The following is a 23,568-nucleotide window of genomic DNA, read 5'->3' as shown; positions in this document are numbered from 1 at the left end:
ATATATATATATATATATATATATATATATATATATATATTTCTAAAAGCAAGAATCTCAAAGAATATTTTGATTATATTGACTAGTTTTTTTTTTATTATTATTTTTAAATAATGACAAAAAAAGTGACTTGTAACAAAAATGTCTTTCAATTATTATTATTATTTTGACAAAAAGATAAAATATATAGAAATATAAAATCTCAAATAGAAGTCAATTATAGGTTAACCTTAAAAAATAATGTAAATATTTGAGAAATTGAAAATAGAGTAATTTACAAGTGGCATGACTCACTTGCTTTGCATGCATCTGATTTAGTTCATTGAACTGAGGAAAGGCATGGCACGTGGCTGACACGTTTCGGTGGAATGTGAAATGCTCAAGTCAAATGATGTTCTGTTTACAACATTAGCAAATGCTCTGTATCATAATATCATTGCTTGCAGAATTTAGTCACAAATCTAAAATGAAAGTAAGATTAAGTAGGTCCTGTTCTAATTTCGAGTATCAATTTTTTCTTTGAATCAATCAATTATAAACAGTTTAATATCGCCTCCCATAACCTCCCATTTAAGAGAGTCACCCGCTGGACCACAAGGTATTTGGAACAATTTATGTGAATTTACCATTTTGTAATTTTTTTGTTGATTAGGATTATAAATAAGTTTTACATAATACATATTTAAGTAGTGACTACAGACTTTGTCATAAATCAAAGATTAAGTAAGTGCATGGTTGAGGACGACCCAATCAAATTGATCGGACTGTTGAGTTGTTTATTGGTATTCTTGATTGAGCCGTTCAGCTATGAATAATTTAAATTGATTTAATTTATTGTGGTACTTTGCCCATTAAAATAACAATATACTAATTTTACTAAAAATGGGCATTTAAATAACGATTGTGGATCCAACAATGAGATGGTGGCGTGGTGTGTAAAAATTATGGATGGACCGACTAACATTATTATTGTTGTTGTCGACAAAAACTGGCTGTAATCTGTGGGTGTGCGCTAATTATGTTTTAGCAAAGTCAAATGTAGGATGGAGTTTATGAATCTTTCACGATTCCCTTCCAGCATAGAGGGGGTGGATTTCACTATTTTGCAGTTTACTTTATGTCAATTTTCAATGCTGAAATTACTCTCTTGATCAAATCGTTCACAGCATCATGCTAAAATGTTACGGAGTACTTTTCTTTTCCCACTTTATTTAATTTTTGTTTTTAAAATATCAAATATACATCCTGCATTCCTACGTTTAACAAATAGTGTAATTAGATCCTCAAACTAAAAAAATAAAAATAAAAAAATCAATGAGAATCTCTAGGGGTGTGCATTCGGTAAACCGAAATTTTTAAAACTTTAACTGTTAACCGAACAGATCTTTTTACTACCGAATTAATCGAACTGAAGCTTTTTTTATTATCGATTGATAAACCGATTAACCAAAAGTTTTTAGCTAAATTTTAAATTCTTAAATTATAAATAAAATTAACATTACCAATTACATCAATGCATATAATAATAAATCTATAAAAGAAATATACAATAACAATACAATAATAACACTACAAATATAAAAACACAAATTTAAAAAGTGTAAGTATAAATAATAATTAATCAAACTATATATNATATATATATATATATATATATATATATATATATATATATATATATATATATATATATATATATATATATAATTTCGGTTAACCAATATTTTTTAACCGAATTAACCGTTAATCGAAATTTTATAAAACCTTTAAAATCTTTAACTATTAACTGAACCAATCCAAGTATTTCGATTTAAAGAAGGGTTAATCAAAATTCTTCGGTTCAGTCGATTAATCGAATTTTTACCAAAGTTGCACACCCCTAAGGTTCTCTAAATAGTCACTATATGTCCATCAACAAACAAGACAATCATGGCTATCCAATTCTGAAAATGAAGGTAACCTTTTAGTTGTTTGTCAATGAAAATGTGTAATTATATCCTCTAACTGAAAACATAGAGTCATACTCTTAGGGTGTGTTTGGAAAGCAGGAAAATGGTTTCTGGAAAATGATTTCTGGAAAATGAGTCATTTTCCAGAAAATATTTTCCTTTCTTGTGTTTGGCTGTAGAACAGAAAACTGTGTTGGTGTGTTTGGCTCATTTTCCAGAAAATGAGTAGGAAAATGAACAGAATTATATAATTGAATATTTTAATTAATTTGTTTAAATGTAACAACATTTATAACAAATATACAATCCAAAAAATAAAATAATCACAAAAAAAAAAAATCACAACAAAATAATATCTATCTCATAAAAAAAATAAAAAATAAAAGTGGCCGACTGATTTCAGATGTCAAATAAAAAAAATAAAACTCATAATATCTATCTCATAATAAAAAAATAAATTATTACTTAAAAACAAAAAGAAAAAGTTGAAGATGTCAAGAAGATGAAGAAGTTAAAGCATTTAGGAGGCATAAGGAGATGGAAGAAGCAAAGGAGAAGGAAGAAGCAAACTTCAGGAAAATGACTTCCCCCCAAAAAAAAAGGAAGTCATTTTTCATAAAATTGAGCTTATTTTCCATTGACCAAGAAGTTCATTTCCATTGACTCTATTTTTCCCTCCTTCCCAAACACCAAAAACCCGGAAAATGATTTCCAGAAATCATTTTCCGGGTTTCCAAACACACTATTAATCAAGGAAAGGTTTTGCTTCGAAAGTCACATGAGTAGCCGAGTAGGTACGTATTGGCTCAAGGGAAATTGTTACTTATAAGAATTGAATTAAAATTATTTCAAGAATTGTCTCTACGAAAAAATTCATTTGTCATTTGAGTTACCCTTTGGGTCAAAGTAAAATATGGATATGAGAGGAAATTATGGATATATCAGCACAAGGCCTTTGCCACTGACTCACTGCCACATCAAGTTGATTAGGAAAATAGCATTTTTTTTTAAATTTAAAACTTGAGCAAAATAATATTTAATTTAAGTGTCATCTTATACAACAAACCAAATTTTGAAACACTCTATTCTAAGAAGAAAAAGTTTTTTTTTTTTTAATAAAGAAAAGAAACTCTCAGCAGGAATTGTCTAGTGGATGGTCTTCTTTATTTGAACCGGTCAATTATGAACAATCTAAATTAATTTTACCTCTTGGTGATCCTTTGAATTTTGATGACTAGGTCACAATATGAGATTTACTCTCTGTACACATTCAAAGTAGTCATTGCACGTCTCTCTCATCACTCAAAAAAAAAGGAAAAAACTCTTGCTTCAAAATGAGCGGTTCAATCACTTCAATGAGTAAAACATGATATTTATATCTAAAGGTCGCGAGTTTAATTCTCGGTAATATCAATGAAGGCAATACATAAACAAAACAGCTTAACACGTGACAATAATGCCTGAAAATTTGATCTTTTTCGTACCTGCACAAAATTTTGGTATGCAATAATAAGTAACAGTAGTTCCAAACATATACAAAACTCTGGAGAAAAGTTTTGTTTTATATGTATGGATATATCCACCAACTGTACTGAAATAATTAAACCAATATATAAATAAAAAAAGAGCTGAGTGGTCGGACGTGGAAGGAGTTGCCACCATAAACATCATTTTAATTCAATTAAGAAAAATAAGAAAAAAGAAGAATATTATTGTTTTTCTTAGATCTAATTGTTGTTGTCAGAGCTTGCAATTATCTTGGTCTTAAGGGTCCTTGTCCCTGTCCCTTACCTGTTCACAATTATTTAATGATAAAACATTTTCTCACGTCTAACCTTCAACAGCTGGTCTGATCTGATCTGTGTATCCAAAACCCAGTTTTTATATCACCTGAAAATGATAATAATATATAATATGTCTTTCTTAGTGTCTGCAGCCACTGTTTAACAGGTGGAGATTCATTGTATGTATGTATGTATGTCTGTCTTGTGAATTTGGTGAACCAAATTTTGGCTATTTCCAACCATTGGTCTGGTTTTAATTTGGAAATTTTAATGTTGTGGTTTTGGTTTGCTTCCAACATTTGATATCCAATTGTGAACTGAACCACGGCTGCATACAGAGTGGTTGCCAACTAATTGTTTAGAAATGATTGTGTGTTTCAACTTTCAATAAAAGAAACTTTGTATTTTACATTGGCGAATCTAACTTGATAGAGAATATTTTCTGAGTATACCTCCCTCTATGTATCCTATACATGCTCAGTATCTGGTCATGTCATCGAGGGGAATCATTCCCCGACTTTAACTGACCATAAGCTTGATATTCCCGATCTAAATGCCATAATCGAGCTAAATAAGGATTGCAGTAGCGCTTTGCTGTTTAGGGACTGACCTCAACCTGTTTAGATTGAGACGATCATCTCGAACAGGGCTACTTGAGTGTTTAGGCTTAGATTCTTGGCCTAACAAAACCCCATCCTAATGGGCGATCAGGGATCTAAGCGCACGTGGCTATCGACGATGTTCCCGTACCCACTGACTGCATGTACAACACGTGTCGTCATGCCGAGAGCCTGGCATGTGTTTCCCTTCCTCCGCTATATTTAAATACCGCATTTAATGCAAAAAAGGGAGGGACTTTATGACATTTTCACCTACCACATATTAGCTCGGGATTCTCTGACCCCAATACATCATTTATTGAGCTCGAGACTTAAACCAACAAACGGACTGTAATAGGGCCCAAATACAACCCGACCCCTTAGTTCGTAGGTTTTGGGACATCACAACGTATTTACACTATCAATACTGAATGGATGACGATATATATAATTCCTTACTACATCAAGGCCCACAAATTTTGGAATCCCCACTAAGGCCATCTCCAATAGTGGGAATTGGCACAAGTTTTAAGAAAATAAAATTTTGGAGTCAGACTTTGGACAAATGTGGAAGGTGAAATTTAGTAAGATATTTCTCCTGCAAAATTCAAAATTTTGCAGGCCATGTGGGCCCCACCTGTGGGCTTCATCACTGCGCCTCACTGGCGTGAGGCGTAGTGATGCGCCCAGGCGAGCGCATTAATCTACTTTTTATTTTTTTTTTATTTTTTTATTTTTTTGAGTCAGCTTTGTTTTATATATTTTTTTTTTCCTTTTTTTTTTCTTCCACCTCATCCTCTCTTTCATAATCACACTTACAAAATCTCCTCAAAATCTACACCAAAATTTACTCTATTGGAGAAGGCCTAAGAGGGATTCAATTACGCACTTTTTTGTTGTTGATATTGTTGGTGTCTGACTTGATTTCGTTAGTTTGATATAGTTTTAACAAAAGAAACTCTATATGATATATCGGTGGATCGAATATCTATTATGAGTGGATGAAGTACATAATTCTTCAACGCATCAAGGCCCTCATAGTTTGGAAACCTCACTGAGAGAGGTTCAATCACTTTTTTTTTTTTTGCTGACATTATTGGTGCCTTTAGTTTGTGTAGGTTTTTGTTTTAATTTATTGTATAAAAAATATTTTATTTAGCGTGTTGCCTTTAGATACCCTCATGTTTATTCAACGATTACTTATTGATGTTGCGCTTGAGGTCATAACTGTGAAAACCTTTATTAGTTGGTTTTAGATGTTCCCCTATCCATTAAGTTTATCCTCCAAAAAAATGTTTTGTTTAACGTGTTTCGTTATGATTAGCTATTAAAAAAAACACACACACACAACACACACCTTTCGGTTAATGATTGGTCAGCTAGCTAATTAGGATATATTTTTGTTTGACAAAGATTTGTAATGGTACTCTAGAGTTCAATCAATCTTAACATTTAGTTTTTGTATTAATGTAGTGATACTCCTCCGTTAAGCAAGTAATTAAGCTATTGCTTTATCTCTTCACTGAATATGATTGAGTTGATTCGGTGATATATATTTAGTATTGTTTTATACACATTTATCAAAGAATAAAGACAAGAAGATTCACATTGAAATCTACTTATAAGACATCAAATTATCTACTACAGTGCTATGATAGCATCGTTTTTTCACACTTGTAGACAAATTGATGAAGAAATTGAAAAGATACTCCACTAGAGAATTTCAATTATCATACACAAAGAAAAAGTTCAAGTTGCTTCAATATCTTATCCACCTCATCCTTTTCTCCAATCCCTTGCTAACACAAACCTACAAAAAATATCATATGATTAAAAGGAAAATATCATTTGGAATGCATTTTTTAAAACTGTAATTTGTGGTAAATAGAGATTTTTTTTTAATTTTTTGTTGGTAGTGATCAATACTGGTGCTAATAATATTATATTGAGTAGGTGAAACATGATTTTTGTACTAGAAGATCATTAGTTCGATTATTGGCAACACTCTCTCAATCGAGCTTGTCGCATAGGGCCTTTTGATTTACCAAATTTAGTTGTTTGATCATGTTGACAATTTAATTGTTTGATCATGTTGAAATGGAAGTTTGGCAAACAACTTTTTTTCCCTTAATTAATTAGTTGGCCCTAATTAGTTAAAATTCGAAATGTTGAGTAGCGTTTCATTATCAACTTATTAGATTTTATTTTAAAAGATTAATTTAGCCTTGAAAAGTCATAAAATCTCTACGCACTCTCAGACAACGGACTATTGTACACCTCATTCTCCTTTTTCTTGCATCCACTTCTAGCATTTTTTTTAAATATTTTTTATTTTACATCCAATGGAGGAACCCCAAGTATCCACCTCTAACATTGTTACAGAAAATCTCGTTCCCGCTTTGTTGGTGAGGCGGTGATACCTCTACTAGACTATAATATTATACTTTTTTGAGGTATTATCATCCCCACCTCCCGTTTTCAATTCAAAAAAAAAAAACAAAACAAAAACAAAAACATATGTAGCATTAGTTGCTCTCATGAAATTTGTGACTTCACAAAGTACTATAGGCATCATGTCAATAGTATGTAATATAATTATATATATTGTCCATGTTATATCTGATATTATCAATGTTATATTTGATATTACCAATGCTGAGCCATAGAAAAATTCGTGATAAATATAATAATTCTTTATATTTATTATAATCACCTTTAAATTGATTAGCAGATTATTTAGATGGGATCAGTTAGACAGTACAAGATTTATATAATAAAAAAATATATATGTATGTACAAGCAGGAATAATATTTTATTTATTAAAAAAAACCATAATTATAATCACACACGCAGCATGATAAGAGTGATACGACAGCTTGGCATTATTATTCGGCACAAAATATTACAAACAACGGTGGATTAGATCCACCCTCCACATATTGTTTTACCCTATTTTTTATTTTCTCATTTGCATCATCTCCAAGAAAAAAAAAATGAAATGAAATGAAAAAGATTCACCATTGTTGGATTCAGTGGATGAGTCCATAGGGCTTCATCATCAATTCATCACCACCTTCTCCACTAAAATCTTGTGTTTATGCAAGGGGGAGTTGGGATCATTGATGAGAGATTTTGAGTGGAGATTTTAGATTCATTGATGTCTACTTCAGGGCCTGAGAATGAAGTCAAACAAGGAGACAACAGTGTTTCAAAGTCGAGATTTGTGAATCTATTTCGTCAGTACTCTGTTCATCAAATCTCCAGTAGTATGCGGAGTTTCAAGCTGAAGGACCGGTGCAAGACGATCCAAGTCCACGCTTTTAACCCGTCGGAAACTTCCACTAGCGGCGGCGGCAAGGTGTACCGGCATCATCAGGGCCATCCCACGATTAACTCCATCCTGTCGGACTCGCTAGAGATCGTGTCGTTATCCGCGGCGGAGACGCTGATGCCGTATGGGCTCCCCACTACTGCGTCGCTTGAGCCGCCCATTGACCCGTTTCTCAAGCCCGTTGATTTCGTCGAATCCCTAGCGGGGCTCTACCGCCGGGTCGAGAAAAGTCCGGATTTTGGGAAGTTTTGGGTGTATTTGGAGCAGTTTTCGGTGCTGTGTAATCTGGGTGATCCGAAATTGCTCCGGCGGTGCCTCCAATCCGCTCGTCAACACGCCGTTGACGTGCATTCCAAGGTGGTTTTATCGGCGTGGTTGAGATATGAGAGAAGAGAAGACGAGATGGTGGGAAAATCTTCTCTAGATTGCATTGGAAGAATCATTGAATGCCCCAAGTCTGCTTTGATTCATGGGTATGATCCGGATTCGGTTTTTGCCCATTGCAATTGTTACCAATCACAGAATCAGGCCTGTGATCTAAGCATCTCAGATGGTAATATTTTCCATAGACCAGACGAAAAGGATGGGGAAGTGAGTTTCTGCATTGGCAATGAGGTGATTACCTGTCTCAGAGGTAAAATTGCTGCTCTCTCCATTCCTTTGAAAGCTATGTTGTATGGTAATTTCATGGAGTCTAAGAATGAAAGAATTGATTTCACCTTTATTGGGATATCTGTGGATGGAATGAAAGCTGTGGAAATGTTTAGTAGGATAGGAAGATTAGATACTTGTTCACCGAGTATAGTTCTAGAGATGCTTTCTTTTGCAAATAGGTTCTGTTGTGAGGAAATGAAATCTTGTTGTGATAGTTATTTAGCTTCATTGGTGTCCGATATCGATGAGGCATTGGTTCTTATTGATTATGCTTTGGAGGAGCGAGCAAAGCTTCTGGCAGCTTCTTGCTTGCAGGTGATACTTCGAGAGCTCCCGGGATACTTGTACAATTCGAAAGTTTTGAATATCTTTTGTAGCGCTGAGGCTAAGGAGAGATTGGGGACGGTGGGGCATGCTTCGTTTCTGTTGTATTATTTCCTTAGCCAGGTTGCTATGGAGGATAATATGGCATCGAAAATAACGGTTATGTTGTTGGAGAGATTGAGAGAATGTGCGAGCGAGAGGTGGCAAAAGGCCATTGCGTTCCATCAGTTAGGTTGCGTGTTGTTCGAAAGGAAGGATTATAAAGAAGCTCAATGTTGCTTTGAGGCAGCAGTCGAAGTTGGCCATGGCTATTCTGCTGTAGGTATTGCGCGGACTAAGTACAAACAAGGGCAACGGTTTTCATCTTACGAGATAATTGATGGTATGATCTCGACGTATAAAGCCACGGGGTGGATGTATCAAGAGCGTTCTTTGTACAATCTTGGCAAACAAAAGATTTTGGATTTGGACGATGCCACTAAATTGGATCCCACGCTTTCTTTTCCATATAAATACAGAGCTGTGGCAATGGTGGAAGAGAATCAGATTGAGGCTGCCATCTCAGAGATAAATAGAATTCTTGGGTTTAAGGTCTCTCTCGACTGCCTTGAACTGCGGGCTTGGTGCTTTATTGTTATTGAGGATTACAAATCTGCCATCAGAGATATTCGGGCATTGTTAACATTGGAGCCAAATTATATGATGTTTTCCGGGAAAATGAGAGCTGACCACTTGCTCGAACTCCTCGGTCTGCATGTTCAACAATGGAGTCCCGCTGATTGCTGGATGCAGCTTTATGACCGATGGTCTTCTGTTGATGATATTGGTTCGTTGTCCGTAATACATCAGATGCTACTAAATGATCCCGGGAAAAGTGTCTTACGATTTCGGCAATCTTTACTTCTATTGAGGTAAATCATTTTAGATAAATCTTCATATTAATTTCCTCTTTAGTTGCCACCGTATGCTGTACACTCTAAATTTTGAAATATGGATGAAATTTTATTATAATATTTCTGTTTATTGCACTTTACGAAAAAACGCTAATAAATGTTTATTGTTGATATCACTGATGCTATTAATTGCCAATAACATACCGACATCGAATTGTAGGTTGAACTGTCAAAAAGCTGCAATGCGCAGCTTGAGATTGGCTCTCAATCATTCTAGCTCGAAGTATGAACGACTAGTGTATGAAGGATGGATTTTATATGACACAGGACACCGTAAAGAAGCGCTTTCTAAGGCCGAGGAGTCAATATCTCTCCAGAGATCATTTGAGGCCTTCTTTCTTAAAGCATATGCTCTAGCAGATACGACTTTGGATTCTGAATCTTCATCGTATGTGATCCAACTGTTGGAGGAGGCCCTCAGATGTCCGTCGGATGGTCTTCGTAAGGGACAAGTACGTCCATTCCAACATTCCCTTGTTTTGATGTGTGTCCAGTTGCGTTTTTCATGTTTTGTATGTTTATTTGGCAGGCACTTAATAATCTCGGAAGTATCTATGTGGATTGCGGTAAGCTGGATCTTGCAGCAGACTGTTACGTCAGTGCCCTCGAAATCAAGCATACGAGAGCTCATCAAGGCTTAGCACGCGTTTATTATCTCAAAAACGATAGGAAAGCTGCTTATGATGAAATGACAAAGCTTATAGAGAAGGCACAAAACAAGGCTTCGGCTTATGAGAAACGATCAGAATATTGCGATCGGGACATGGCAAATAGCGATCTCAGCATGGCAACACAATTGGATCCTTTGAGGACTTACCCATACAGATACAGAGCAGCAGGTAGTATCTATTTCCCTTACTTTTGCCTAGGTATTAGGAAGTCGGACCATATAATATTCGTTCACTTGTTCACTCGTTCATTACTTCTTTTTCCCTTTTTCTAATATTTGCAATGCCATGCATCAGTGCTTATGGATGACCAAAGGGAAACCGAAGCAGTAGAGGAGCTTACAAGAGCGGTATCTTTCAAACCCGACCTGCAAATGCTCAATCTCCGAGCTGCATTCCACGAGTCCATGAGCGATTACACCTCGGCTCTCCAAGATTGCGAAGCAGCACTCTGCTTGGATCCCAGCCATAAAGACACCCTAGATCTCTACCACCGCACACGAAACAAAGCCACCACTCAGCATAAAGTATGCGCTTCTTTCTACAATCCAGCCGGTCTGGGATGATCACTTCGGTTCAGGGGCGAAAAAGGATCCACTCGGGATTTACCCTCGACTTGACTCTTCAGAAAATTGGCTTGTCGTTTGATCATTCAGTTGCAAGGTTGGTGATAACTTATATTACAATGAAGGTATCTGTTGGGGTGCGAAGAAAATGGAGTGTGTACATATCTCATATCTGTTGCAGCATTACATGATTGCTTAGGATCCTGACAATGGGGGTAATGTAGTTGATCCAAAAAAAAGCATTTCACGGCAAACAAATATCACATGAAATGTTCCCACGGTAAACAATCAATTTTGTGGATCTGTCTCATTGTGAACATCATTGATCCTTTCAAACAGATAATCAAGAAGTGCTCAAATTTTCTGCTCTACATTTTTCTTGAAAGTTTCATTCATGTTTCACAAGACTTTATTATTGTTTGCTGAACAAGTTTAGTACTGCTACAACTTAATGGCACAGATGACAGACCTCTCTGGCATTTGTCATCACAATTTGCAGATTTCCATGTGATTACACAGGACTTTTTACTTACTTTCCAACTATGCCAGAGAGGCTGATTCTACATAGGATTTTTTTTTTTTTTTTTTTTGAGTGAACGCTGAAAATTTACGATCACTATTTAAAAATGTGTACTGGGTAAGTTCTGTCTTGTGATGTTAATTGGTAAAGGATCACAAAGAAGTAAATCAATCTAGGTTGTTTTTGACCAGCTTTAATAGACTCACTCCTGTTGAGAGTTAGACTTGTCCAACTTAGCTGAGGTTGTCTGTTCTTACATATGATATTGTTTAGTGGAAAGCTTGAGGAAGAAAAATTAATGGCATTGGTTACATTGCAGAGAATTCTATATAGACAGCACACTGAAATACAGATGGTAAAGAACCCATTACAGATACATATATATATATACACATAACAGGTTAAAGAATCAATCAATCAGCACCATTCTTGATGGAGTCAAGTTGGCAGGGGAGGGGAATCAAAAGGTTAAAAATAATAACAGTAATAATAACAATAAGAATGACAACATGGGCGGATGACTTTGTAGTCTCATGGCATAGGCGTGAGACTCTTTTTACGAGGTCTGGAGATTGGTTAAGGTGAGTTTTGCTGTAATTTAAACCGTCTTAGATTGAATCAGTGGATAAAATCTCGAGCTCAGCCCACCAAAGAGGCGAAGTTTTTGGCATTGCACCATCAGGACCCATAGCTGTGATCTCCTTCAACCTGGAAACAACCTCTTTCACAGCTGGTCTTTGTGTTGGGTCTGAGAGGATGCAATCTTTCATCAGAGCAAACAGTTTCTCGAGCTCTTTCTCACCGTACGATTTCAGTGTAGGATCCACCATTTCTGTGTGTCGCTTCCCTTCCTTCAAGCAGCCTGTTACCCAGTTTTCAAGGGAGCCATTCCCATCAGAATATGGAAGAAGTTTACCGGTAATCATCTCAAATAGTATCAACCCAAAGCTAAAAATGCAGTCTTCATCTTCATCAGATGATGGAAGATCTGATGGCTCTGATGCCCCTTTCTTTGCTGCAATCACTTCATTCCAGAAGTTGAAATCTGATAACTTTGCTGCATAGTCTTCTGTTAGGTAAACAGAAGAAGATTGCAGGTTTCTGTGAACTATGGGAGGGTTAAGCTGGTACATATACTCAAGGCAGTAAGCAATGCCCATTGCTATTCGCAGCCGCATTGACCAATCCAAGTGCTCGGATTCCTTAACTGCAGACAGCCAGGATTCACATTAGTTGAGGTTTGTCAAACAAATGACAGAAACATGGGAATTAACAGACAACTTACTATGCAGATGTTCGAAGAGTGTCCCATTCGGGGCGTACTCAAACACCATCATCCTTGTGAAGGGATTTTCCTCTTTGCAATATCCAATAAGGTTCACAAAGTTCTTGTGGTTTATTTTCGATAAGGTGTCGATCTGAAAACAAACGAAAGTAATGAAATTTCAGCAATTTATAACCTTCAAATCATTTCAAGAACATTCGGGTTACTTGACATAATGACATGCCTTGTTTCTGAACTGAGTTTCCACATTCTCTGACCAATCTCCACCTGACCTTGCAGCAGTTGCTGTCACTGCTATTTCAACGCCACTCGAAAGGGTGCCTTTGTAAACTGTGCCATTCGGCAGAGAGCCAATTATGTTACTGAAATCTTCACAGGCCGTCTCAAGTTCTGATCTTTGGAGCTTTGGCACACCTGCAATATAACAAATTGATCAAGATTTGATGTCTAGAGATCCTAATACGTTCTTTGTGGGGAGCGAGAACTAACCTGTAACAAATGCTTTCTGCAGCTGTCCACTAAGCCCCGTTGCCCATGGTTTAACAGTAACAACCTTATTATTTCGGCAAAAGAAATACATAAGGGATCCAATGACTACTAGTACAATTGCCCCAGCTATACCACCTAATACATAAACCATATAACGTCTGAAGTTTTTTGCATATTTTGGAGCTTCACTCGGGGAAGGAGCGGGAGGAAGTGAGACAGAAGAGGTGTGCTGTGGCCTGGAAACAACTTCTGGACCTACAGAAGGCTTTGGAGCTGGACTTTTTGGAAATGAAGGAGCTGGTGAAGGGACGGAAAATTCAGACGGGGAAGGAGATACAGACATGGGGATTGAGGGAGGAACTGATATAGATGATAACGGTGCTGCAATGGGGGAAGAAATTGGAGCTGCAGAAAAGGATGGCTGTGGCGATGGAGATGGAGACAATGATCTGGAATTCCTTCTACCCCGTGTAGATCTCTTATTTCTTGTAGGACCAAATGATCCAGTAGCCTGCAAAATCCTGCGCAGACCTTGGTCCCCGGGTTTCCTCTCTGCCCTGTTCAACATTACAATCCACAACACATCACTCTCAGACAATCTAAAGTCTATGAAGAAGAACCATTTAATGTAATCTACCATTCAATCAACCTCTGAAAATTAACTTTTCTGGCTATAACTAGCAATGAACTCAAAGAATTGAGGCTCATAAAGGATTTCTTAAAACTAATCTACATCATTCACCAGAAACAAGGCTGCTCTTTGCAGTTAGCCATTTCAGCAGCACCACTTAGAAGGCTTTCATCCACTTGAGACTCAGAAAGGATTCCAAGTTCATGAATTTCGGGTGCTGTGCTTCCAATATATTTGTTGTTGTCCAACAGACTGCAAATCATAACCATGGAACACGAGTTACATAAAACCATCAAAAGCTATATAGCCTTTAATACTACCTTAGCTCCTTGAAGGATCAACTCACAGGATTGACAAGGAGAAGTTATTGCCAAGATCTATGGGAAATTGGCCACTAAAGTTATTGTGCCCCAAATCCAACACTTCCAGTGCCTTCAGTTCTCCAATATCTTTCGGAATGATTCCAGTAAATGAATTGTTGCGTAAAATTCTGCAGATATGAGCTAAGAATCAGACTGACTGCATAACTAAGCTAACTTTTTTTCATGACGAGAGAAATTCACAATTATCCTGAAACACGCCTTGTGACCTTAGTCGACAAAGGAGCACAAGAAGATAAACCATTTTAGGTTATCCATAGCGGGCCATAGCTAACTGCCTCAAACCAAGAAGGCCAATAGGCTGCTTCGGCTGGCACATAACTAAGCTAATTTTAAGACCATGATTCATGAGAAGATATCCTTACATGACTTGAATATATGTGAGCTTTGAAAGCTCAGGTGCCAAAGTCCCTCCAAGCTGAAGATCTCTCAAATTTCTGCAGTTATAAACATATATACATTCAATCCTTAATATCATGATCAGGGACAAGAAAACATGGATCATCGTATCAGAGGAATCACTCACAACGTTACAACTTTCCCATCCGAACACTCAACCCCAAACCAGCAACACGGATTCAAATCCCCATCGCCATTATACTTCCAGCTTGAAAGCGCCCCAAACGGATCTTCAATCACTCTTTCCTTAAACCTCAACAGCGCCAATCCTGCAATCAACGTTCACACTTGATCAAACCAAATCCCTCTCTAAAGCTACTAACAAATTTAAGATTTCGGACCAAACCTTCGCTGTTGGGCGACCAACACAAACCGAGATTATGATGAAAAACGCAGAACAGTACAAACGTTGTTGCTAAACGAAGCTCGAAACAGCTCATCCATCTCCATTTTACATCCATTTTCTTACCATAACAGCACAAATTCAGACGAACAGCTTACAAAAATTAGCAAAAAATGAAGAATCTGCTTCGATTAAAATATAATATACAGCAGTAGTAATACTCGTTCAACGGAATATAATAAGGTGGTGGATCAAATGAGAACAAAAGTGATTAAAAAAACATATATGAATACAATGGAAACGAGTGGGGTTTGTTAAAGCGCAAGCTATTATGGGCGAGTAGTGAAGAAAACGCGTCGGAAAAATCGGTGACGACGGCGTATGAATTGAAGGAAACTTACTGGAAAGCGGCGAGGAGAGAGAAAATATTTGGAGGTGAATGCAACTGGGCAATGAATTGAATTAATCGGCGATGAGAGTGAAAGAGAATCGGTGGGATGTTTGTTTGATCATTGGACTCAGTGGCAGCTCCCCTTTCTCCATGGATACATCTCTGATTCTTCTTCACTTTCCCTCTTCAATTCTTATAATGGCGCCGCCGTCCGAGATCCCAGTATGGAAACCACGTGCCGTCTCACGTGCTAAAAACATTCTCCATGTTTTATATGGGATATTTTTGTCCAATTCAAAAATAATAAGGCAAATTTTACTGTGGATCATGGTCGATAAAAGAAACGGCTTAATTAATTCTGTTTGTATAACCTATTTAATTTTATTTTAAATGCATTGTAATCTCATTTCAACTTAATTAAAATTTCATTTTATATCAACTACAGTTTCATTTAACATTATACATACAATAGTCTTATTACATTGAGATATGCTATTAAATTTTATTTTATACGCACTATAATTTTATTATAACATATTTTCTCTAAAAGCAATTGTTAAATCATATGTAAATTTTCTTGATGATAGTAATAATTATTTGTGGATTAGTTGTGTATATGGTGGTTCTGGTACGGTGGAATAATATATATGTATGTATATGCTGAATTAGCCCAAATTAGTTGGCCATAAGTTGTTTGACCTGATCGTCTCACTCTCATAATTACTGCTCCAATAATATTATGGTGAAAAGAATAATATTATTTGCATGGACTTTTAATATCAAATATTAGTATATTATATCTTCATATAAAGTCCTATATTATGGTCAACTAATGACAACATGGCCAATTCACTATAAAATGGATAAAATAGCTGCTCCAATTATACCATTCTCAGTTTCTCACCAAGCTTTATCTAGTGATTAAAATTGAAATAAAAAATAAGTTATCCAACTATTAGAAAAATATAATTAGGCAATTAAACTTCAACAAGTTTCAATTGAAATATTATTTTTAGTGTATTACTTGTTTATTTTTCTTTAAACGTTAATTTTTAGTGTGGTATGCTCATTTTTAGTATACTAGCTACTTAAAAATTAACCTATATTACATTAAAAATGAATCTTTAGTATATTAAGATAAATATTTATGTCCCCAAGATATTTATTTACTGGATGCAAAGCATCACTTAAAGCTTGCTTTTAGCAACCGACCAGGTGAGAGTTTGATCATTGTCATGAATATTGAGGGTTTGGGTTTGAGTTCGGTTCCTTTGTGTGCAAAAGTATGTAATTTAATGTCTAATATTAGAACTAGATTGACTCGATTTACATCTTCATTGGCCTGTAAATTAAAACAAGATTAACAATATAATTTGGCATCATTATTATTTTTTATTATCTATGATAAATTTGTCTTAACCACTTTACTTGGACCTTGTATTTTTTTATACACCCATATAAATATTTTTAAAGAAAATATTAAATTAATAACGTTCACATGCTCCCATTTGAACGAACATGCATGTAATATGAATATTGAATAGTACATGAATACTTTGAACAAATCTAGGCATTCCAAAGATCTCATTGTTTTTATATCTCAAACGTAGAGACTAAATCCCATTTTTTAAGAGAAATTACAAAAGTTATTTAGAACTAATTACATGAAAAATATTCCTCAAAAAAAATTACATGAAAAATATAATTACACGAAAAATTTACAAGAATATATAATGTTAGAATCGACTAGAAATATGGTAACCCCACCAAGTTAATTGGATAGTCGACTTGATAATTACAAAGTTTAAAGTTCGACTTTCCGTGAGAGCTGTCTATTAGTTTTCTTGATTTGAGCCGATCACAAGACTGAATTTTCTTGTCTAAATTAAAGAATCCTCGTGATCCTTTATCAACTAGAGACAAAGCTATTGACTCTGTTACAATATAGTATATGTCCATATATATATATATATATATATATATATATATATATATATATATTCAACCTATTGAAGCAGAAAGTGTAAATAGTCAAAGAAAAATTAAAGATAGATGTGATGTTCCAGTATTCCCACTAGGCACTAGGGACTAGGGATGTCCTAATGGAGTATAATACATCAAACTTTTAAAAATATAAAGGTTCATGATTTTGACAAATCTTGAAACAAAAGAAAGGGAGGGTGAAAGTAGAGAAGGGTGACAAGGATGGTGAGTCCATTGATTGGTAGTAGTGTTAATTAATTGATTAATTAAGGACAAAGGAATACGATGGTTGATTAATCCTTAACCAGTTGCATGTATACACTTGCTTTTTGGTTTTGTCTGCAAGCTTGATTGATGATGAAGCTCTTCTCATCTGATCTGCCCTGGTTTCTGCCCTCAAATTATATGAAAAATCCCTACATTTATATTTCAACTTCTATATCATTGGATTATAGGATAGTTCAAGTAGCCCAATAATTAAAACAGTAAAATTTTGTATTTATTAACTGGGCAAGTTGTTAATCGGTTGATAAGATGAACTGATGAGAAAGTCTACATCTAAAAGGTTACTACTTACTAGCTAGACTAGACTGGCTAGTTATTGGGATTGCAGGTTGGCACGTTGTCTAATTGAGATAGTTGAATAGACTGACGGATTGACCGCATCATCCCTCCAGCCCACATAAACCCACTTGTCGCTTGTCATTATGACTTAGACAGACTTATTGTAATAAAACATACAATAACTAAACTAATTCTGTTCAAAAGAGGTGACCTTCTCACTAGCTTAGTCGATCATGTTCAGTAGATATCTTATACTCTCATTCTTACTTATTCATTTGTATTTTTGTAGTAATCAATCGAATTGCATTGCTCTATATATCTATCCCAGATCAACCAACTGACTTTGTATGCAATGAATTGGTTGTAATGAATTATAGTATACAAATAATTAGTTGTAATTCCATATTGTAGTGGTATATGATAATTTTGAATTATATATAGAAATGTATGTAGGGATTAATTTAATCAGCAAGTAGCTAGAGTAAAGGTCACGGGCCAATTCTTGCAGCTGCTGCCTATGACATAAGACATTGGCCAATATAATTGACCATTCACCTCTCCAAACTAATACCTAGTCTTAATTAGCCATTTGTTTATAAGATAGGTTGCCGTCACATATATGATTATTATATTTTTTAAATTAATACATTTAACTAACAATTTGAACATGAGAAGTTTAATTATTGTAAAATTTTGAGTTTGAGCTTATAAATATTATAAAAGACTTTGCAAAAATTAAACTTCTCATGTTCAAATTGTTGGCAATAGTGGGACAATAGTGAATCTTGGCACCGCACAATGCGCGTCTTATAAGGGTTTTAGTATAATTTAGATTAAGAGTTATTAAAATGTGATGGTTGAGAGCGACTCGCAATTGGCTATTAAAAAGATTAATAGAAAAATACACAAGGGAACTTTCTTTCATATTGGACGTGTTATAAATATGCAAGTTGATTCAGTAGAATCAGATATGTGTATGTGTTTTCATATCCATCGTGAAGCAAATTATTGTACAGATTAGTCTGTAACGCAAGTAAGTCCTAACTTATCTTACCTACTTATTTTAGACTCCACACCTGATGAGGTCCGTCTTATCTTGATATGAGATAATATTAAAATAACAAGAATAAGAAAGAGGCTTAAGTCATCGCTTCAAATCCGATAAAGATTTTTTTATTTTCCACGAAACTCCTGTAATAATCACAATTTGTATAAAACTCATGACCAAACAACGAGCTGGAAGAATTCTTCCAACCCCGATTTAAGTCTAACCAAAACTCGAGTGCAAACAAAAAAATAAAGCATATAAAAACGGATTGCAACAGAAGCTTCCATATTGAACCCATGACCCGACAACAGGTTAAGGAGTGGTCGGACCCATAATCCAATAAACTTTTTTATGAGCTCGGTGGTTTTAATGGCAGATGGAGCCAAGAACTGTGATCTTAGTGGGGTTCGTTAGATTAGCAGTAAAAGGACAGCATACCCTCCGATCCTCTTCTTGAATCCACTTAAGCTAAGTGTGAAAACCATGCCTGACCTTAAAAATGGCAACGTTTGAACTCTGCTCTTTTACGGCTTCCAAGGAAGATAATCCTTCGTTGTCTTTTTATCAGTTGCATCTCACCCCTTCCATACAATTTCGTGTTGGTTCGCCTGTCCACATCAACCATACTAAATCTCGAAGAACCCTTCCTGCAGCTTCAACCTCACAAAATATCATATAGAAAAACGAAGAAAGAATATAAGGGCATTAGTCGAGTGGATGGAAAGTCTTACTTAAAACTTATGTTTTTTTTATGGATTTGATTACTGTCACGAATATTAAGAGTTTGAGTTAAATTTTTTGTGCCTAAAAATGTACAATTTAATTCTAATTCTTGAAACTAAATTGTCTTGATTTATCTCCTCACTATCTAAGATCGCATTCATGGTGTCTATAATATAGTACCAACAAAATCAAGAAATATGAGTTAAAATTAAAATAATAATAATAATATGTTCCCATTTTACGTAGAATCTGTCATGTAATGCTAGGTGATGGCGTGGTTGAAGGTTGTTGGCTAGCCACAATTTAAGATTTTATAAGTATAAATCTATGACAAACATTTTTTTTTTAAATTTGTGTAGTCTAACATGTTATCGGCTTAGGATAAACAATTTAAGCACTACCGTACCTATGATTTGGGATTAAAAAAAAAAATTAGCTTCAACCTAATTTTTATTTTATTAAAAAAAAAAAAAAAGTCAATGACGTTAGGGTCAAATTCTGTAAATTTGATGACGGATTTTTTTAACTTGAGATATAAAAATATAAAAATATAATATTATAGATTGTCAAATAACAAAGTGTGTGTAGGATTTGAATCAATTTGAGTACATACATTTTGTCTATAAAAGAGAGTATAACAATAAGACAATTGTAAATAGTTAGATTCAAGGAGAATGCAGAAACTACTATTTATAGCAATATCATCTTGAAATACTTCTTCTTTTTTTNAAAAAAAAAAAAAAAAAAGAAGAAGAACAGAGCACTTAAGCAAGCATGCAATTTAAGTATAAATTTTCGTAGTCCTAATGAGATCTACAAAGACATCCTAAATAGACAAAACTGAAAGACATTTCTCCATTCAAGAGATTGGCAAATTATGGTCCACACAGCTATGTGGACCATAATCAAATGTACATTTTTAATGTACTAAATGTACATTATTTTTGTACTGAATGTACATATTTTTTATACTATAAAAATATGTACATTAAGTATACAAATAATGTACATCCCCTGAATATAATGTACATTATTTTTATACTGAATATGCATTATTTAATAGTATGGTCCACACAATAATGATTGCAAAAGATTTTAGTAGGCCTGAAATCATGTTTGGGCTGTAACAAGTCTATTTCCATTCAAAGTATAAACCCATTAAACGGAAAAGTGCCCAATATTATATGGGCCTGAATACCTTAGCGGAACACAAAGGTCAAGAGTGCTGTACGTGTGGGCTGCCCAAAAATAAGCCCATCAAACAATTTGAGGGAAAAAAAAATGAATTTTTATTGATTAAACGCAAATTACATCATAAATTAGGGTTCACATTACATGATTGATGGGGATATTGGGTGTGGGCTGATTTATTGGGCTTGTGATGGTGGGCTGGATTGGGGTGTCCACGGAGGGGTGGGCCCGGGTCAGTGGGGGTGTCGCCGGCGGCGCGCCCAGTGCGCGGCCGAGCCGCGACCTGGCGCCACCTCGCGCCGGCCAGGCCGTGGTTTGGCGCCACCCCGTGCCGGCAGTGTTATAGGGGGTCGGGTGGCGTGCGTGCGTGGGCTAGGTGGCACGCTTGCATGGACCACGTGGCGCAAGGAGCTGGAATGAGATTTGAAGCGTACGCGTGGGCGAATCTGAGAGGGGGGGAGCCAGTATAAACAGGGGGGCTCGGGTATTCATCAGAGACATCAGAAAATTGGCAAATACTACGGTCTAGTGGTATCGCTCCTTATTCTCAACTCCCTGTCGCGGGTTCGATTCTTATAATTACTTTTGTAACCGCCTGGGTCCTAATCTGTTAGACCCGGCCTTCTGTATCTGGTTTATGGTGGACCCGATCCGTTAAAACCATCAATGATGAATCTTGTACCAAAGAGACATTGTTAACAATGTCAATCAACGGATCATGTTTAATAACATTATTATTTACTATATTTATAATATTTATTTTATATGTTCATAAACTTAAACTTTAATTCACATAAACTCTAAATTACAAGTATATCTTATATGTTTTCATTCACTCTGTAGCATATTCATAATATTCTTTTTATATATTCATAAAAACAAATCTTATTGTACATAAATTTTACACTGCAAACGCATCCAGTATAATAACATTCATCATATATTTGTTCTATATTATTATAAATCTAAACCTTAATGTGAATAAACGCTAAGATACAAGTACATTATACTATATATATAAACGCTATATATATATATATATATATATATATATATATATATATATATNAAAAAAAAAAAAAAAAAAGAAGAAGAACAGAGCACTTAAGCAAGCATGCAATTTAAGTATAAATTTTCGTAGTCCTAATGAGATCTACAAAGACATCCTAAATAGACAAAACTGAAAGACATTTCTCCATTCAAGAGATTGGCAAATTATGGTCCACACAGCTATGTGGACCATAATCAAATGTACATTTTTAATGTACTAAATGTACATTATTTTTGTACTGAATGTACATATTTTTTATACTATAAAAATATGTACATTAAGTATACAAATAATGTACATCCCCTGAATATAATGTACATTATTTTTATACTGAATATGCATTATTTAATAGTATGGTCCACACAATAATGATTGCAAAAGATTTTAGTAGGCCTGAAATCATGTTTGGGCTGTAACAAGTCTATTTCCATTCAAAGTATAAACCCATTAAACGGAAAAGTGCCCAATATTATATGGGCCTGAATACCTTAGCGGAACACAAAGGTCAAGAGTGCTGTACGTGTGGGCTGCCCAAAAATAAGCCCATCAAACAATTTGAGGGAAAAAAAAATGAATTTTTATTGATTAAACGCAAATTACATCATAAATTAGGGTTCACATTACATGATTGATGGGGATATTGGGTGTGGGCTGATTTATTGGGCTTGTGATGGTGGGCTGGATTGGGGTGTCCACGGAGGGGTGGGCCCGGGTCAGTGGGGGTGTCGCCGGCGGCGCGCCCAGTGCGCGGCCGAGCCGCGACCTGGCGCCACCTCGCGCCGGCCAGGCCGTGGTTTGGCGCCACCCCGTGCCGGCAGTGTTATAGGGGGTCGGGTGGCGTGCGTGCGTGGGCTAGGTGGCACGCTTGCATGGACCACGTGGCGCAAGGAGCTGGAATGAGATTTGAAGCGTACGCGTGGGCGAATCTGAGAGGGGGGGAGCCAGTATAAACAGGGGGGCTCGGGTATTCATCAGAGACATCAGAAAATTGGCAAATACTACGGTCTAGTGGTATCGCTCCTTATTCTCAACTCCCTGTCGCGGGTTCGATTCTTATAATTACTTTTGTAACCGCCTGGGTCCTAATCTGTTAGACCCGGCCTTCTGTATCTGGTTTATGGTGGACCCGATCCGTTAAAACCATCAATGATGAATCTTGTACCAAAGAGACATTGTTAACAATGTCAATCAACGGATCATGTTTAATAACATTATTATTTACTATATTTATAATATTTATTTTATATGTTCATAAACTTAAACTTTAATTCACATAAACTCTAAATTACAAGTATATCTTATATGTTTTCATTCACTCTGTAGCATATTCATAATATTCTTTTTATATATTCATAAAAACAAATCTTATTGTACATAAATTTTACACTGCAAACGCATCCAGTATAATAACATTCATCATATATTTGTTCTATATTATTATAAATCTAAACCTTAATGTGAATAAACGCTAAGATACAAGTACATTATACTATATATATAAACGCTATATATATATATATATATATATATATATATATATATATATATATTCATTGTATAATAAGTTCATAATGTTAAATCTATATATTTATAAAAACAAAATTTAATGTAAATAATCATTATACTATATATACATTGGACTGTAATGTGCATTGAAGAGTGCAAATGGATGTTAATCATGTTACCGTAAAACAACAACATTTTAAATTAGAATGCAGACCTAATCCATGATATAATGTTT

The 23,568-nt window shown here is 35.3% G+C and overlaps 2 protein-coding genes across 3 annotated transcripts; one reads left to right on the top strand and one right to left on the bottom strand.

The window, feature by feature from the left end:
* The first annotated feature begins 7,239 nt into the window (after window positions 1-7,239).
* On the top strand, window positions 7,240-11,200 carry LOC116014731 (ethylene-overproduction protein 1). The gene is made up of 4 exons (XM_031254677.1): window positions 7,240-9,553; window positions 9,756-10,047; window positions 10,125-10,434; window positions 10,561-11,200. Exons 1-4 carry the CDS (start codon window positions 7,491-7,493, stop codon window positions 10,827-10,829), a joined length of 2,934 nt encoding a protein of 977 aa, XP_031110537.1. The 5' UTR covers window positions 7,240-7,490; the 3' UTR covers window positions 10,830-11,200.
* A 434-nt stretch (window positions 11,201-11,634) lies between these two features.
* On the bottom strand, window positions 11,635-15,419 carry LOC116014732 (inactive receptor-like serine/threonine-protein kinase At2g40270). Of its 2 annotated transcripts, none has more exons than XM_031254679.1 (10): window positions 15,278-15,419; window positions 14,880-14,997; window positions 14,661-14,802; window positions 14,500-14,571; window positions 14,101-14,244; window positions 13,866-14,006; window positions 13,124-13,680; window positions 12,858-13,048; window positions 12,635-12,767; window positions 11,635-12,556 (listed from the first exon to the last, which is right to left on the bottom strand). In XM_031254679.1, the coding sequence occupies exons 2-10, from the start codon at window positions 14,992-14,994 to the stop codon at window positions 11,958-11,960; spliced, it is 2,094 nt and encodes a 697-aa protein (XP_031110539.1). In that variant the 5' UTR covers window positions 14,995-14,997; window positions 15,278-15,419; the 3' UTR covers window positions 11,635-11,957. The 2 variants fall into 2 exon arrangements, with proteins under 2 accessions (XP_031110539.1, XP_031110538.1); XM_031254678.1 differs by having other exon boundaries at window positions 14,880-15,029; window positions 15,278-15,411.
* Between the last annotated feature and the right edge of the window lie 8,149 nt (window positions 15,420-23,568).

Source organism: Ipomoea triloba, chromosome 4, assembly GCF_003576645.1.
Source record: "Ipomoea triloba cultivar NCNSP0323 chromosome 4, ASM357664v1".
NCBI lineage: Eukaryota > Viridiplantae > Streptophyta > Magnoliopsida > Solanales > Convolvulaceae > Ipomoea > Ipomoea triloba.
The sequence above is the reverse complement of the archived record's forward strand: the minus strand, read 5'-3'. Positions and strand labels throughout refer to the sequence as shown.

Bases quoted from the DNA above. Each gene is read 5' to 3' on its own strand.
- LOC116014731 (XM_031254677.1), top strand. From the start codon at position 7,491: ATGTCTACTTCAGGGCCTGAGAATGAAGTCAAACAAGGAGACAACAGT. The intron at 9,554-9,755 runs GTAAATCATTTT...ATCGAATTGTAG, and splicing joins CAATCTTTACTTCTATTGAG to GTTGAACTGTCAAAAAGCTG. The intron at 10,435-10,560 runs GTAGTATCTATT...GCCATGCATCAG, and splicing joins ATACAGATACAGAGCAGCAG to TGCTTATGGATGACCAAAGG.
- LOC116014732 (XM_031254679.1), bottom strand. From the start codon at position 14,994: ATGGATGTAAAATGGAGATGGATGAGCTGTTTCGAGCTTCGTTTAGCA. The intron at 14,572-14,660 runs GTGAGTGATTCC...TTATAACTGCAG, and splicing joins GATGGGAAAGTTGTAACGTT to AAATTTGAGAGATCTTCAGC. The intron at 14,245-14,499 runs GTAAGGATATCT...TCATATCTGCAG, and splicing joins CTCACATATATTCAAGTCAT to AATTTTACGCAACAATTCAT.